Genomic DNA, 16,853 nt, shown 5'->3' on the forward strand with positions numbered 1-16,853 from the left:
AACTGTCGACGTCGTGTTGTACGACACTATGTCCATAACATCACCTCAGCGGTTATATTACGGTTTTGCCCCTGGTCCAGGACCATGGATCGCTTCGACACGTATTGTTATATTTCTTTTTTTAAAAATATATATATTAGCATCTATGTGATTTAAGAATGTTAGAAACGGGGAAATATGAACATGGGTTTCATTTGGAAGACAAAGGTGAGACAAAGAAAGAGGAGGCAATGTCACTTTCGTAATTATGTGGCCACTACGAGGGCACATTCGGAGAAAACACAATCCTGACAGACGAATCTAACGGAAGATACATTACCCGATGTGTGGTCAGTTTCATAGTCTGAAATCAGTCAGGAGATAGATAGATATTGTTGTCAAACCCCCTATCTTTCCCAAATAATAATAATAATAACAATAATAATTTTGAAAATGAATATGATTTATTTTTTATATATAATATATATATATATATATATATATTGTGTAGTAGTGGAGGATGAGAACTTATAAAGCGATCTTCGTCGGAGATTGAGGTTTTGGATGAGAGTGGTTTTTATAAATCCAAAAAAGAGGAATTTTTTAGTTTTTAGTTAATTTTGTGATGAAAGTAGTTTTTTAAATTTTTAGAAAAACTATTTTTATAAAAATTTGATTATTAATTTGTTTGGTTTTTAAATTTTAAAAACTTCAAAAGCCATTTCTATTCAAAACGGATAAAGGTTTTTAGAGTTTTTGAATTTCAAAAAATGAAAAACCCGATAAAAATTCTAAAATCTACTTTATGAAAAAAATAAACTAAAAACTAAAAACTATATTTTTTTTAGATTTACGAACTTATAATCTAAAAACTAAAAACTAAAAAAAAACACAAAATAAAAACCAATTTCATCCGACACCTGAGTTTTTTAATACGTGTCGAGTGACTGTTAACTTTACTTTTTGACACTCATTTCATCCTAGCAAACTACGGGTCCCACTTCGGCCAACACTTCACCATGGGTCCCGCAAATCCTAAAGTGCCGGTCAACAAAGTTTCTAGAAAATCCACCGAAGCTTCCTCTCCACCGCCCGATCTCCGACCCCGTGAAATCGGACGGCGAAGAAAAATCCCCCGCATCGTAGTTACAGTACGACGCGAAGCATGCGATAATAATGGGAGTGTTTCGGAAACGTTACCGTATCGACGGTGGATTTGCGGTCTGAGTCCCGATAGTGAAGAGCCACTTCGAGACAGTACAGAACCGAACCGGCTGATCGTGGGATCCGGTCCGAGTCGAACCAGTCTTCTGGGTCAAGCGGAACCGTGGGCCATCCGTTGATCGAGTCTTCCCCGTTGACGAACACGAACCCTTCCACGTAATCAAATGACTCGCCCTCTTGACTCACCAGCCACTCCGCGTCCCGAGTGAACTCGTCGAACTCGGCGTATACCACCCTTATCCATCTCACCTAACACAAGTTAAAAAGAAACACTAATTAACCCCACTAATCAAATCATCAAATCCTGATTAATGCCCCACAATTTACGTTGCGTAAATGGATTAGTGAATCTAATCAATATTGATTTGTTTGATTAGTTAATTACCCACCATGTCTGGAGCTGGCTGAAGCAAAATCCTAGCTCGGGTGATGATACCGAACTGTCCGAGACCGCCGAGTACGGAGAAGAACAAATCTGAATTCTCTGTCGGGGAACAGCTAACGGCGTCTCCTTTCCCGGTGACGACGTCTAACTCCGTTACATTCTCCGTCTGTGGTCCGTAACGGAAAGTTTGTCCGCTTACGCCGGCGTTAGATAACGTCCCGCCGACCGTTAACCCGAGATAGTCCGTCCATGACCTTGGCGCCAAACTGTACTCAGAAACACACCGTTTCAAGATATCTTCCCATAATGCCCCTCCGGAGACGTCTGCGAACGGAGCTCCGTCTCCGGAGATACCCACCTGAAAGTGATTCTCCTCGGTCGATCTCATGTCAATGACGACCCCTCCTTCGGACATCGCTTGTCCGTTAATGGAGTGTCCGTTCCCGCGTGCCGCCACGGTGAGGCTGTCGGAAAGCAGAGCCGCCTTCACGGCGCGGGAAATGTCCTCCGGTCCGGTGGGTCTCACAACGGCGAGTGGCTTGACGGAGTTCATGCCGCCAAAGTCTTTTCCGGCAATCTCCACCGCAGCTCCGCCGCAGATGATCGTGCCCTTTATGTCGATGGACATGGACAAACCGCCATCGGGGTCATTATCGCGGAAGAAGGGTTCTATGTACGCAATCATGTCAGTTGTTCGTGATTTAGATCGCCGGAGAATTTTTCCGGTGGGGTTTCAGAAAGAGACTGATTTTGTGAATGCAAGTGTTTTTCTTTAAGCTTTTGCGGAGAGGACTTTTTGTTTGTGGTGGGAGAAGCTGTGGCTTTGCCCTTAAATAGGAGAAAAAATACGTATTTATTAATTTCAATCTAAAATCAATAAATCTCGCCGTCGAATATTAACTAAATATTAAATATTATTTATTTTTCTCTTAAGAATGTTTTTTTTAAAGGATGCTCAAATCTGTCTCGTATAAAAAAAAATAAAAAAGTAAATTTCATCCCATAGAAAATTGACATGCATGACACTGCATTACTGAATGGGAAATTATTGAAATAATTCAATTAATTATTTCCTTTGTTAGAGATATTTGTGTTCCTTTGGATACCACCTTTTTTTTTGTTTTCCGAGTTATGTATGAATCTTTATGTTGTCCTCGGATCTAAGATTTTTTAAATTATGAAATTTGATCTAATTATGAAAGATTGAGATAGAAAGTCATGATTAATATAGGAATATGTAATAATATTTAGAATATATTGTCCTTTTTGGTTTAAAAACTTAACTACGTGCTAATCATCAACTTCGATCATTCATAGAACAATTTCCAATACATATTGTGTTTGAATTAATTTGGTTTTTAATTTCTTTTGCACGGCACTTTCTATTATAATTTTGATGTAAAAACAAGTTAATTTTGGGAATTACCCATCAAACAAAAATTAGTACTAATTATAAGTAAATATTATGCCCAACTATTATAGTTATTGTCACGCCACGTGATCCATAAAAAGTGGTAGTTATAATCCTTGATTTCGCTTTGCTGTTTGGTCATAGAATAGTTACCAAAATCAAATGAACACCGTTACTTGGCATATACACACACTTGATATATATGCATATTATTGGTCATTACGTGTGGGCGTGGTTAGAGTACATATGGGAATGGGCTTAATGGGTGGTGGCTTCACGGAACTAAACAGATTAAACAATGTAAATTTTAATATTAATTTAATGCAGTATATACATATATATATATATATATTCCATTTCCTGTTACAATTTTAAAATATAGCAAAAACTATTTCGAGATATGCCATTACATTTGATTGACATAAAATGATCAATAGATCCATAATGTATTATCAGAAATTGAAAAAAAGTAATCGAAGCATTTTTTTTATGATCAAGATAACAATTGACATTTGGAGTTTCAATTGAATTAATTTTGGATTTGTATTTTTTTGTTTTTAAAAAATTATATTCGCATGATTATATGTCAAATTTAATTGAATTATTATTATATATATATATATATGAAATTAAATGCCTTAGGTATTTAAGGAAAATTATTTTGTCTGACTTTGTATTAAAAATGACTATTTGGACTGACATTCGCATCATAAATTCCGGCTGAATTAAATTAATAACGGATTCATGTCTCATAAAGTAATGATCATCCATAAACGCCTAGTGATTAACCTACTAATCTCAAAATCCTTACTTTACATTTCACCATTTTATATAATGTAGGCTTGCATATATAGCCGAATTTAAAAAGTCTATAATTTTGGTTATAATTATTAAATTTTCAATTCGGTATAATCATATTCTAAAATGAATCAATATAAACCAAATAAATCACTTAGAAAGCCGAATTTATATCTTAGAAACCAAAGATATTTCAACTATTAGTACACTTGATCTTGTAAGATATTTTATAAAAAATCAAGTGACATATAATAACAACTTTTTTCCTTTAGCATCGTCACTGAAATTCAGGTTTAGTGTATATAGTCATACAAAAAAAAGGTTTAGTGTACATTAATGAATAAATATAATTGGAGATATTGAGTTATTATTACTTAATTAGTTTATACGTAAATTAATTAGAATAATTAAATGAAATAACTTTGGCATGAAATAGTTTTCAAAAGAGGGTGGACTTTATGCATTCATTCGTGTATATATACATATATATATATTCATGTAGACCATTTGTCTCACAACTATAAACGATAACAGTATTGAATCGGAGATAATGCAAATATTTATACCCGGAAAAAAATTTATATTGTGAATAAATACGGTTTTTATACATGTTTCTTCCAAATCTAACCATGTCATACCATATCAAATCAAATTGACTAAACCGGTTTCACACTCTAATAAATAAATTATTGGGAATAAAAAATCTTTTATTGTATATATAATTTTGTTCATAAAGACGTGTAATTTGTGTAAATACATTAAAAAAAATATGGGTTAAAAAAGACAACGTCAATTTTCTTGTAAAATCAATGAGTAAAGATAAGCCTGTTAGAAATATAAGGTAATGATTACGGATGACGATTTCGGTTTTCGGTTCGATTATATTCAGTTTTGATTATTTCGATTATGAAAAAACTATAACCATTCGGTTTTTATATAAACTTCGATTTGGTTGGGTTCGATTTGATTGAGATTCAGTTTTTTATTATAAAAAATTCATTTTTAAAAAAAATTATCGGTTTTTTCTGTTATTTTTTAATCAGTTCAGTTTCGATTTTTTCGGGTTTAGAGAAAATATAATCGTTCGTTTTTTAAGTTGGATTTTGTTTGATCCGATCCGGACCGAATAACCGAAATTGCCACCCGTAGTAATGAAATCTCTTGGTCCAATATTCCCTATAGCTAGTTTGTAATGGATGTCGTTTTCGATTTTGATTTTGATTAACCTAATGTATTATTTTGTGGATAAGCCTAGTTGATATCATTTGTTAGCTAATTATATAATCTACATAAGTTTTATGACCTAAATCACATCTCGAATAAATTTAAAGACTAATGTGCACATACCATATTTTATGGATTAAATTAGAAATTAAGATTTTGTATATAAAATAAAAATAGTTGTTCCTATATCGCATGCCACATTTTTGCAGAGAAATTATAAAACGATATGCCCGGTCAATCATATTTCTACGATAATAAAAGTAAGGTTTCAATTAATTGTTGTTTCCTTAACATGTCATATCATGTTAGATTTAGTTCTAATTCCACAATCAATTTAAGATTTATATAGCGGACCGAAAAGTTTTCGATTTGAAATAAATATATAAGGACCATATTCTATATATAATTCTAAAAACAAAGTACACATGATTCATAAACACATTTCGTTTGAATATGGGAGCAAATCTAAATTATAGGAACTATAAATGGTACGAGATCCGAGAGGTTGATACGATAATTGACTGTGTCTGCCCCCAAATATCTTGGAAAATGACATAACCTCAAATTTCAGTGTTTTAGGCACTGATAATCCAAGCTTTTTGTGTGCAAGAATCTTGAATCAATTTGGTCAAAGATTACGAAATCTAACCCTAACCTTGTATGAAAAAGATTGGACCAACCAGTTTAATTAGTTCAAATCTTAGTATAATGGAATGGAAGATATATATATATAGGGTTATATATATACTTTCCATATTGACAATACTTTTGCTTAGCTTATGAAAAGACAAGATGATAAAATAGAGGGAATAAAATCAATTTAAGGATCAATGGATTCCATGAATGTAGAAGTCATTATATTCATCAAGAATTCAAACGAGTACACTAAACTATCAAAGTTCTACATTAAAATCAATCATTTCCACTGTTAATATGGAATTCAATTTTTATATTGTTAAATTCAAGAAATAAATGTTAAATAAATACGATAGAATTTAATAGTAGATAGAGTAGTAATAATTTTTTTTGTTATCATGAAATTTTTTGTATTAAAAATAAGGAAAAAAGGGCACAAAGAATCGAGAAAAAAGCCCCACAAGCTCCCTCCAATGTATTCTTTACGACCAAAAAGGTTTGATTTTAAAAAATATATATATAGTTATAATCTAACTTTTGACGTACTTTATATCATATATCCTCACAAGATTTTGGATAAAACCTTACTTCTAAAAGAATATTTTAAAAAAACAAAACCAAAAGAACAAAAAAAAAAAAGCAGTAGTGAGCCGATAATGGAGATGATGATGATTCTTATCTCCCCAAACTTGGAATTGAATTTTATTACGATTGGCACCGTTAAAATTTATTTATTTGTCCTAATTTAATGGTTTCTATGTACAATATCTCAATTTACAAGTATTTTTTTTAATCCTTGTAACCGCACTCTATTAATATAAAACTAATAGTTTAGTTATATTTCTCAAAACATTGGATAGAGAACTTTCTTCCTTGTTGTGATGATTTGAAACAATGGATAAAGAACTTAATCTAGTGAAATATTTGTTTGTTTGTTTATTTGTTGGACCAAACTTTTAGAGACAATCCATGTTAAGGGAATCTAGGACAATATAAGAAAAGGGTAATCTTATATGTAATATAATCTTTGTAGTGATATGAATTTGGATCTCATTCAATTAATAATAACCGGTTTGTCAAAAAAAAATGGTACGAACCATCAAAATGGTCATCATCTTACCGACTCTGTTGAAAAATATGGCACGTCGAAATTGATATTTTGCTGCTTTCCACTACTATATTTTAACAATGAACAAGTTCGAATTGTATAATAATAAAATATTTTTTCGCGTAAATAAAAATATCAATTTTCGGAGTTTGTGATAATTAAAGAAAAACAAATCACTACTTTCATTGTGTAGATAATACCCATTGGTTATGTCAGCGGGCTTAATGTTCGGTATGGGCTTATTACCCAATTTAAGGCCCATCATTAATTTAAAATGTATAAATTAATAAATATTAGCAGATTTAAACAAAGTCGTTGTAGTATAGTGGTGAGTATTCCCGCCTGTCACGCGGGTGACCCGGGTTCGATCCCCGGCAACGGCGATTTGTTTTTTTTTTATTGCACATTGTCATATTTTGAATCGAGTTTTTTCAGAAAAAAATTATCTCATTTGTTTTTTATTTCCAAAATCGAAACTATCTATCTTAATCCAAGCAATTAAATTTACAAATTTTTTTAAATAAATAAATCCGAAAGAAATTATTGTTTACTAGTTTAACAGAATCTAGAATTTGGCTGATATTAGGGAGAAATTAGTTCATCAAATTGATCCAATGAACAAGTTTAGTCAGACAACATTATCCTAAATATAGTACCAAAAAAGACTAAACTAAAAAAACTAAAAGCAAGTGCAGAAACCGAAAATAACAAGAGAAGTCAAGGGTAAAATCGTCAATTCATGTCCCTAATAGTCTCCCTTTTATAAGCCACACAGCTCTCTCTCACACGCTTGAGTCTGAGAAATCACTTGCAAAGAGTTTTCTCTCCATTTTCTCAGTTCCCAAACTCTACAAGGAAAAAGCGAATCAATGGCGGATCAGCTCACCGACGATCAGATCTCCGAGTTCAAGGAAGCTTTCAGCCTCTTCGACAAGGACGGCGATGGTCTTTTCTCTCAGATCTCTCTTGCTCTTTTTTTTTTTCGAGCGCGATCTCACATTTGTTTCGTTGATTTCGATCCTCGTTTCGTGCGATTCGTTTGACTGTCGTGGTTGTTTGCTTGTCCGATCGCTTCGTCCTGGGGTTGCTTGATTGTTCATTTCCCGCATTTGTGTTGTTCTCGACGATGTTTTGTGTAATCTGTTCGTGTTTCGAGGTAAGATCGAAATCGTGGTCTCTTTTTTTTCTTGCGATCTGTTAGGGTTAGGATTCGTAAGACAATGGATTTGGGATTGGGAGTCTCACATCGGACTTGATGTGGGGCTTATCATGAACTTAAACACCCTGCCCTACAGGCTGGCTTTTGGGTAAGTTCTATCTAGTTGGTTCTTATCACCATCTTCTTCTCTCCGGTCCACTTCTTCCTGTTCCGCCCGGTCTTGGCTTGAATCGAACCTATTAGATATAGGAAGGATGTAGAAATGGACCTTTTTTTCGTGAAGCTTGTTAGTATAATGTCTTTTGGTGTGTCCAAATTTCGAAAACTGGATTTACACTACAAGTTTTCAGAGGTTTGTTAAGGATTGATTACGGTGGATGTTTCGATCTTGCTTCTTATATGCTTGGTGGGTATCCTTAGTGATCCTCTAGGCTTAGATTTATTGCATCATTCTCAGTGCTGTGCTCATCCTTCGACCTTTTATCGAGCACAATGAAAAGTTAAATTGTTGAGCAAAGTGCCTGTATCGATTTGCCTTTTCACATTAGGAAGACATGAAGCCTGTTATACGTATTTTCCTGAGCTGTCTCTCTATATAGTGCATGTGAATCTTTGCTTGCCTAGTGGCTGTCGGTCTTGTAAATGAATGATTTGATTAGATGAAATATGTGGCAGAGTGTAAAATTAGAGCATGTTTGAGTTGTACCGCCTGATTGGTGAAGTCATGGTGTCTCCATCTGTTACTTTCACGTGTTCGATTTCATGTTGTTCATTTGTTGTTTTCGGCTGAGTTCTTGAGATGATCCTTGTGTTGGAAATTCTGTTCCTTCTAGTCAAAATGCTAACGTATGAGATATTGGAAATTTTAATCTCTTCGACCATATGTTTGAAGCCTCTTTTCCAGAACGTCACAATGCATCTGTCCTTAGCTGATCGACATGTTTGTTTCAATCGAGCAAGGGATCGAACACGACCTGAACCCGCCTAAATTCCGTTGCAGGATGCATCACGACCAAGGAGCTCGGGACAGTGATGAGATCTCTCGGGCAGAACCCGACGGAAGCCGAGCTACAGGACATGATTAACGAGGTGGATGCTGACGGGAACGGAACCATAGATTTCCCCGAGTTTCTGAACCTGATGGCGCGGAAGATGAAGGACACGGATTCGGAGGAAGAGCTAAAGGAGGCATTCAGGGTGTTCGACAAGGACCAGAACGGATTCATATCGGCGGCCGAGCTGAGGCACGTGATGACGAATCTGGGGGAGAAGCTGACGGATGAGGAAGTCGATGAGATGATAAGAGAGGCGGATGTGGATGGAGATGGGCAGATCAACTACGAGGAGTTTGTCAAAGTCATGATGGCCAAGTGAGAATCTTTCCCCCCTCTCTTTGATCCAAACAAACTCAGATTATCCCGATTTCCACTTCTCCTTTCTAATTATGGAAAAAAAAACAATGAAACGGGGAAGAGCAAAAAAGAAAAACCAGACAGGCTTGATGATGATATTTCTATTTTAATCCATTTGGTTTTTTTTTTTTTGTGTTTTGTGTTTTGTGTTTTGTTTTATGTGAACAATTCCCGTATGATCCTCTTTGACATCTCTCTCTCTCCCTTATTTGGAAATTTGCAAGGAGAAAGGGTTTTTCTTTTTTGGGTGAAATTTTGAGATAGTCGTTTAGGGTTTTGGGTTTTGGGAACATTTCAAAATCATGATGATGATTGATGGCTTGGTTACGGTATGCTTATCTCCTTTCTTTCTTTCCATGGTGTTTCCTTTCTGCATCTTCTTTTTTGCTGTCTCAAAATTTAATTTTTTACAATGCATGTACATCGCTTTGAGCTTTTTACACGCAGGTTACAAGCTTTGAACATTGGAAAAAGAAAATCATTTTTTCAATATAAAATTCTCTTTTCCTTAGCCCTTGGGCCACGAGTGACCAAATAGAAGATAAGATCGAACAAAATAAAAAGAAAATTGAACTCTCGGAAAATGCGACCAAACGCAAGTGCCATCTTTCGGACAAAATTTCAGACATTTGGTTTTGTTTTTTTATTGCTCCAAAAGTCCAAAATCATCAGCCGTCTTTTCTTTTTCTTTCTCGTCTTTATTGAGACGTCGGTGATTTTGGGCATCCAACCCTTTTAATTCAATTTGTTTTTTTTTTTAAGTATAAAAGGGTCATCTCATCATATGTTTAACCAATTATAATCCCATAGTTTTGGAGCATATTTGGACAAAATTTCAGATTTTTTTTATTGCTCCAAATGTCCAAAATCATCAGTCGTTTTTTATTTTGCTTTTCCTAGCTCTGCCTTGCCTTCACCTATTATTCTCATTTCTTTTATATATATATATATATATAAACTTTATTTTACCAATGTTACACCTCCAATCCTAACCAAAGCTCCTATTGGCTTTACATACCTATCAACCCAAGTGGAAACCAGACCCACAAGAAAGATTCCTCTAAATGAATCCAACACTGTTTCTTCCTCCCTCTTGTCAACCTTTCTCTGCAGCCGCGGCTGGAAATGCTTTAGTTCAAAGAAGAGGACAAAGAAAGAGGAAGAGAGGAAGAGGAAGAAGAAGGAGAAGAAGGAGATGAAGAAGAACAAGAAGAAGGGTGAGGATTCGACCCATCATAAAACCGACGAAACCAAGCCTAATGGCTGCCGATTAACCCGTTTCTGCCAACGTTCCCCTACATGTACCATTCTCTAGTTCACCATTCCAAACCAATAACAAAGTGCATAGAGAAGAAAGAAAGAAAGAAGAACCTGTAGATACCCCCACCCAGCTGAAAGACTGGCTTTTGTGGTGATATCTCGCATTATATGATACTTGGATACTGTTTGATGATCTAGTCGTTTAGAGATGTATAGGGTATACATATGCAGATGTCCAGGAATAGGTTTGTATGAAAATCGGGTGAAGAAAACCGATCTTTGCCTGAAAACTGATTCAAAGGCAGCTTCTTTCTGGTTCCAATGAAAAGCTTTTCTTACATAACATAGCAGAGATTGATCAGGAAGTTGGGAATTCTGATAATCAGAAGGTTAAACAAAGGAAGAAAATAACTTTGACACTTGGTAAGATGCGTTAAAAGTTAATATCGGCAGGCATAAGTTCAACGAAATCGGGAAAAAAGAAAAAGAGAAAAGAATCATCCATTTGAAAAAGGAAACGAGTAAGAGAAAAGGGTTTACGTGGTTACCGTCTAAGCGGCTTGTAGAGGACGACAGTTATGTACTTGGACTCGAACCTGTGGGTTAGCCCTAAGGCCACAACGGGCTGAGATTCCCGTTCTCTCTGTACAAACAAGTGGTTAAGCACCACGTGCTGAGGCTTTGAGGAAGAAGCCGGAAACAAGGAGGAAGAAGAAGAAGAAGATGCAATGGCTGTGTCACCGGCACCGAGAACGGTTAGACCGAGTTGGGAAGGTACCATTAGAGGTTCTTTAGCGAAATCTTCCCCGCTAAGGGGCTGTTGGCTGTAGCTGTATTCTGGGGATGGTGGTGCCTCGAACTCTGCTATGCTTTCGGGGTTTTCCGGCACAAAGTTCTGCAAGAAAAATAAACAAAAATGTCAGCTTTCAGAGTGACCCTTGTAGCATAATCCCGGTTAAAGACAGGAAATCATTTTGACTAGGGACTGTGCTGCACCAGCAGAAAAAAGAAATGAGAGAAAGGTGCAAATTTACTTACATGAACATCGAGAATGTTACAAACGCTGCCCATTTCATCGGATACTAAGGGTAAATCCGGGATGTATTTCCGTTCTCCATCCACGATGAACTTGTAATGGTATATACCAGATTGAAGTACTAAGAGTATCGAATAGTCTTTGCCAGATCTCTGCAGTTTCTTCCTGCAGGAAATGATAGTAATCCTATAAACAGGTATTCTTGAAAAAAACTTCATAGCATGATTTTTGTGAACCAAAACCTTACCTCGATGTCCAATTGTCCCATGATCCCTCAACTGCCACGTCATTACCCCCCAGATTCCACGTAATGATGGTAGGGATTCCTGGTTCCAAGGGATTATCAACATTTCCTTGATATTGGTTCAACCGGATATGACTAGGAACCGGAGGGGCATTGGACACTTGCAATGGAGCCACGGGTGCCTGCATATATGCGCCAAAAACTAAAGCCGTAAGATCTCACACCGTATATGGATAGAATTCACATACTAAAACAGCAATCTAAAATATTGTTGTTACCATCTTACATAAGAACAATTTCTCACGTTCAAATACCATAATTCATAGATTCTCTACTCCTAATCGGATGTTTTTCATACAGTTTTCACTTTATTCCTCTTAAGGCAGACGTGTAGATTGTCGAAGATAAAGTTGGTGACCTAGCGAATGTAGTATCGTGGGTTGCGAAAAACTACAGCGAAAAAATACTGAATAGAGATGTGAAAAGCAGACAATGAGCATAAAATACTCGAGGAGATATGAGAGCTGAATGACAAAAGACAAACGATCTAACTACTTTCACCAATATACCTAACTAGTTGTAGTTCGAAGGCTTAGCTTCATGGCATTTCAGAACTTACAACAACCATTTTCCAAGTTTAGGAAGAATGACTAAAACAAGAAGCTGTGATTGGATAAACATGTGAATTTAAGCTTAGCACGTTTGCCCATCTGCAGAAATTTGATTTAGAACAAGAAAAAAGAGGGTCTGGTCTTGCAGCCTGCCCTATCTTTCACCTTAACAGGAAAAAAAAATCACACAAGGACCAGACCAATTACTGCCAAGACACGGATGCAGTGAGAACCAAAGCAGGGAAAACTAGAGAGGAACATGGATCGTATCTATGCGAAATCAAGAAAAAGTTTCCATATATAAACGGATCTAAGTCCAAGAATGAAGCTTCGTCAAATACAGATGCAATGACCAGTGAAAAAACTACCATCAGGGTTCCACATTTTCAAAGTTATGGCATCTAAAAGACACAAGCTTTAAGAGATGTTTCATAAACTGTACCCATAGCCATTAAAACAGGGGAAAGAACGAATCTTTCTCTCGCCAAATTCTCAAAGCGTTGACTCTGCACTTCGAGCTCATAGCTAAATTCAAAATCCTACGAGATTGCTTTATACAGAACAACAAAAAATTCTAGAAGGTTGGGCTTCGGATCCTGGGGAAACACAATGAACAGAATTCTCAATGGGGAAACATATGAAAACGTCAAGAGATCCTTATTTGGTTCGACGAGAGAGCTCATGGGTTAAAACTTACGAGGAAACTCTATGACCATTGACGAAGATTCAGCGAATGTTCAACAAAATCTCTCAGGCAAATAATCCAAACCCAGATACCGAATTCAATGAAAAGCGCAGAGAGAGAGAGAGACCTGAGGAGCGAATAGGAAAGGAGACTGGGAGCGAATGGGGCTTGCAGGAGGAGAACTGCTCATGGAGTCAGAGGAGGGACGGCGAGGATTGCTCCGGCCGCCGGGATCGCCGCCGTTGGATCTAGCCGAGGACAACATGCTATCTCCCCCGCCACCTTCGACGCCGCCGCCGCCGCCGGCGTCGTCTTCTTTGCCGTTGGCATTACCCATCTGAACACCGAGAGAGAGAGAGACGATGGAGGAGGAGGAGGAGGGATCGGGGATGAGGGAGAGGAATTGGAGCTTATTACGGGGAATGCAATTAGGATTTTATCGAATAATATAAAGTATATAATTAAAATTCGTACCAAATGGATAAAACGTCTGACGTGGCAACCAGCAGATTGAGATAACCTCTCTCTCTCTCTAATCATTTCACTGGCCATATGGCCCACATACATATCATATATATATATATATATATCGCAATTCCTCATAATACAAAAAACCGATCCAAAATAATTAAAATACAAAAGACTTTATATATATATATATATATTTATTTAAAAAAAAGACTTTATATATTTATTAAACGGAATTTCTTAAAATATGATGTTAACCATAGAAAGAAAATGTAATTTTGTATTTATATCATAACTTTTTATTCCATTTTTAATTGTATTCAACTAAGCATCTCATCTTATTATATTGCTGTTTTTTAAACTAATATTTAGATATAAAATTATTTGGGTGAACATCATTCAACTTAGTGCCCAAAGGATGAGTCATGCCTCAAGCGTTCAACTTCCCTCACCAATAATATGAGTGTTATAAAAAAAAAATACAAAAAATGGGAACATATTGTGTTTGTGCAAAAGCTTCTCCTATCAACAACAATTAATTACACTCTACACGTTTTAGGATTCGTTTCGAAATTTTAGCGGTTTGGTTCGAAAACGATTTATTTAATATTTTAAATTTTTGTATGAACTATATTTTATTTAATTCGGTTCGATTCTGATTTTGGTACAGTTCAGTTCAGTTTTTGTTAAACAAAAATTAGATTTTTTTTAAAGAAAATTTATTTTTTCGAAAATTTTATAAAGTTTAATTCTATAAATTTTGTTTCTATAAAAAATATATCGTTCAATAATTTTTTGAATGATGTGATTCGAAAAAAAAATATCGAGATTTTCAATTCGTTACAATTTAATTTCGAGAAATCGAACCGAAACGTCCCTTTCTAATTAATTATACTCCCATTTTACCATTGCATCATTACTATTATTATTATTATTAAGGTAAAACCCCTAAAAAACCTCCAAGTTGCAAAAATATATACAAATAAATCTTTAACTTGAAAAACTGTCATTCAATCCCCGAACTTGTAACTTGTTACTGAATAAAACCTCGAACTTGCAAATTATTGTTCTAATAAACCTTTGACCGGTTTGACCACAATTTCAAACGATCGGAAATCCACGTATTGACGGATTGCTGATGTCATTTTTAAAATTAAAATTGATAACGTGTATAAGGTGACATCAGCAATCCGCTAATACGTGGATTTCCGATCGCCTGAAATTGTGGTCAAACCGGTCAAAGATTCATTAGAGCAATAATTTGTAAGTTCGATATTTTATTCAGTGACAAGTCACAAGTTCGGAGATTGAATGATAGTTTTTCAAATTAAAAATTTATTTGTATATATTTTTGCGTTAGAGGTTTTTTAGAGGTTTTATCCTTATTATTATTATTATTATTAAAAGTAATATAAAATCTCAACCACTACCCACAAAAAATAAATAAACAAATCACTGTTTGACCCGGGCATTAATTTCTTATCGGTGCCAAAAAACTTTTTTTTATTCATGCCCTCATCATTGTAATAACTATCATTTAGTTAAAAAAAGTATTTTAGACTTTAGAGGTTGATATTTCGTGAGTTACAATTAAATTAAATTGAATAAGATATGAATAGTAAAAGAGAGTATATATAAAAAATACAAATATACTAAATTAACATAAAAATCATATTTATTAAAAAAATAGATGAATCGAATTGGTATTAAAATTTGAAATATATTATAGGTTATTTTTAAATATTCTTTTACATGTTAGACTATAATTATATCAACGTTATTATGTATAACAAAAATAAGCTAATTCTAGTTATCTTTTAAGATAAAATCGAATTGGCATAAAATTAAATCACAGGAACTCAAACTCTAAAAACCTGCACACACTTTTATCATCATCATGTAAACTTTTGCTTTCTCATGGTTTCATATATATATATACATATATATGCATATATATATTGAATATTACCCTTTTCATAATTCATTTCAATGATTGGATCTTAATTTTACCTTACGCCTAATCAATTTTTCATAATTATGTATGTTTTTTTTGGTGTTTTATATTTTATTTTAAGTTTTCCAACTTTTACCACATCTCTACAATCATATCCGTCGTACCAAAACTGTCCAAAAGCCATAATATCATATTTAACGTTCATTACCATCTTAATCATTATCATAAGACAAAAAAAAAAGCCAAGAGCGTAACTTTAGTTCCACGTAATCCACTCCACGACAAAAAAGGTTATAATTTCGTACTGTCAATAATTCGCATTTAATAGGACTTTATAGAATACTGTGTTCACTTTGAACTCCTTTTTATATTTAGAATCCCATCTTATATCGTTTTTTAATATATTGTACATTTGAAAAATCGATGTCCATACAATTTTTTAACTGGTTTCGTTCTTGTTTTTTTATTTAATTTGTATAAAAAATAATATTTATTTACATTAAGTTTTTGTTTTCATTTGATTTTTTTTTATCATTTTCAACTTAGATTATTTCTTTAAATTATATTTAATAATTTTTTACATCAAATTCTATTGGTTAAAAAAATATATCTTTTTGTTAGAATGAACCGGGTTATATGATTAGAATTTGTTCTTTTCTCCCCACTTTAAAACTCAAATGGGAGACGAGATTATAAACACTTTATATCTCTATTTCATACGGTTGAACTATCTAGATATTGTTGTTTTTTTCTCTACCAAATAAAATTATATACGAAAAAAAAAACTTCATTGCTTTTTTTTTTAAATTAAACCTCTCTATATATATATTTCAAACAAAAAACCAACAACAAAGGCATGATTTTTATTCATAAGAATTAACATTACGGAAACAACACGGCTTGAAAACGTCACGTCCACTGAACCGTTACACGTCATTTTCAGTCGCCGTAGAAGAACTCGTGGATCCTACGAATCGTGGAGACACGTTCCAAGATCTTAACCGGGTCGGGTAGAGATTTGGAAATCCCGGGTCGGGTCAAACATTTTTGGGCCCAGCCCATTAACTTTGGGGCCTCTTTCTCGAGGCTGAACCCGCCGAATGTCTGCCACGTGTGAAACCACGGGTAATATGATATCAACGCCAAATCCACTACCGAAACGCCGTCGTTTCCTCCGAAGTACGTGTTCTCTCCCAGCTGCCTTTCCATCACTTTCATCGTCTCGACGAACTCTCTCTTCGCCTCTTCTCTCTCTTTCC

The 16,853-nt window shown here is 34.8% G+C and overlaps 4 protein-coding genes and 1 non-coding gene across 6 annotated transcripts in view; 2 read left to right on the top strand and 3 right to left on the bottom strand.

The window, feature by feature from the left end:
- LOC104810957 (cytokinin dehydrogenase 7-like) overlaps positions 1-2,385 on the bottom strand; it is a 4,209-nt gene extending 1,824 nt beyond the window's left edge. Inside the window, exons 1-2 of the mRNA XM_010537452.2 lie at positions 1,593-2,385; positions 1,180-1,452 (exon numbers count right to left, since the gene is read on the bottom strand). Of these exons, the coding sequence (XP_010535754.1) occupies positions 1,180-1,452; positions 1,593-2,273 (954 nt within the window). The 5' untranslated portion in view covers positions 2,274-2,385. The remainder of the gene's footprint in view (positions 1-1,179; positions 1,453-1,592) is intronic.
- Positions 2,386-7,076: 4,691 nt separating this feature from the next.
- Positions 7,077-7,148, top strand: TRNAD-GUC. The gene has a single exon. It is a non-coding gene; the product is annotated as a tRNA-Asp (tRNA).
- Positions 7,149-7,550: 402 nt separating this feature from the next.
- LOC104810959 (calmodulin-7) lies at positions 7,551-9,544 on the top strand. The gene is made up of 2 exons (XM_010537455.2): positions 7,551-7,710; positions 8,925-9,544. Exons 1-2 carry the CDS (start codon positions 7,635-7,637, stop codon positions 9,296-9,298), a joined length of 450 nt encoding a protein of 149 aa, XP_010535757.1. The 5' UTR covers positions 7,551-7,634; the 3' UTR covers positions 9,299-9,544.
- Positions 9,441-13,583, bottom strand: LOC104810958 (SNF1-related protein kinase regulatory subunit beta-1). 2 transcript variants are annotated; one of them, XM_010537454.1, is made up of 5 exons: positions 13,300-13,583; positions 11,880-12,058; positions 11,635-11,797; positions 11,145-11,491; positions 9,441-10,631 (listed from the first exon to the last, which is right to left on the bottom strand). In XM_010537454.1, exons 1-5 carry the CDS (start codon positions 13,507-13,509, stop codon positions 10,607-10,609), a joined length of 924 nt encoding a protein of 307 aa, XP_010535756.1. In that variant the 5' UTR covers positions 13,510-13,583; the 3' UTR covers positions 9,441-10,606. The 2 variants fall into 2 exon arrangements, with proteins under 2 accessions (XP_010535756.1, XP_010535755.1); XM_010537453.1 differs by lacking the exon at positions 9,441-10,631 and adding an exon at positions 10,695-10,925.
- Positions 13,584-16,430: 2,847 nt separating this feature from the next.
- LOC104810961 (glutathione S-transferase U27) overlaps positions 16,431-16,853 on the bottom strand; it is a 1,403-nt gene continuing 980 nt past the window's right edge. The window contains exon 3 of the mRNA XM_010537457.2: positions 16,431-16,847. Coding sequence (XP_010535759.1) covers positions 16,534-16,847 — 314 coding nt within the window. The 3' untranslated portion in view covers positions 16,431-16,533. The remainder of the gene's footprint in view (positions 16,848-16,853) is intronic.

Source organism: Tarenaya hassleriana, unplaced genomic scaffold, assembly GCF_000463585.1.
Source record: "Tarenaya hassleriana unplaced genomic scaffold, ASM46358v1 Cleome19, whole genome shotgun sequence".
Classification (NCBI taxonomy): domain Eukaryota; kingdom Viridiplantae; phylum Streptophyta; class Magnoliopsida; order Brassicales; family Cleomaceae; genus Tarenaya; species Tarenaya hassleriana.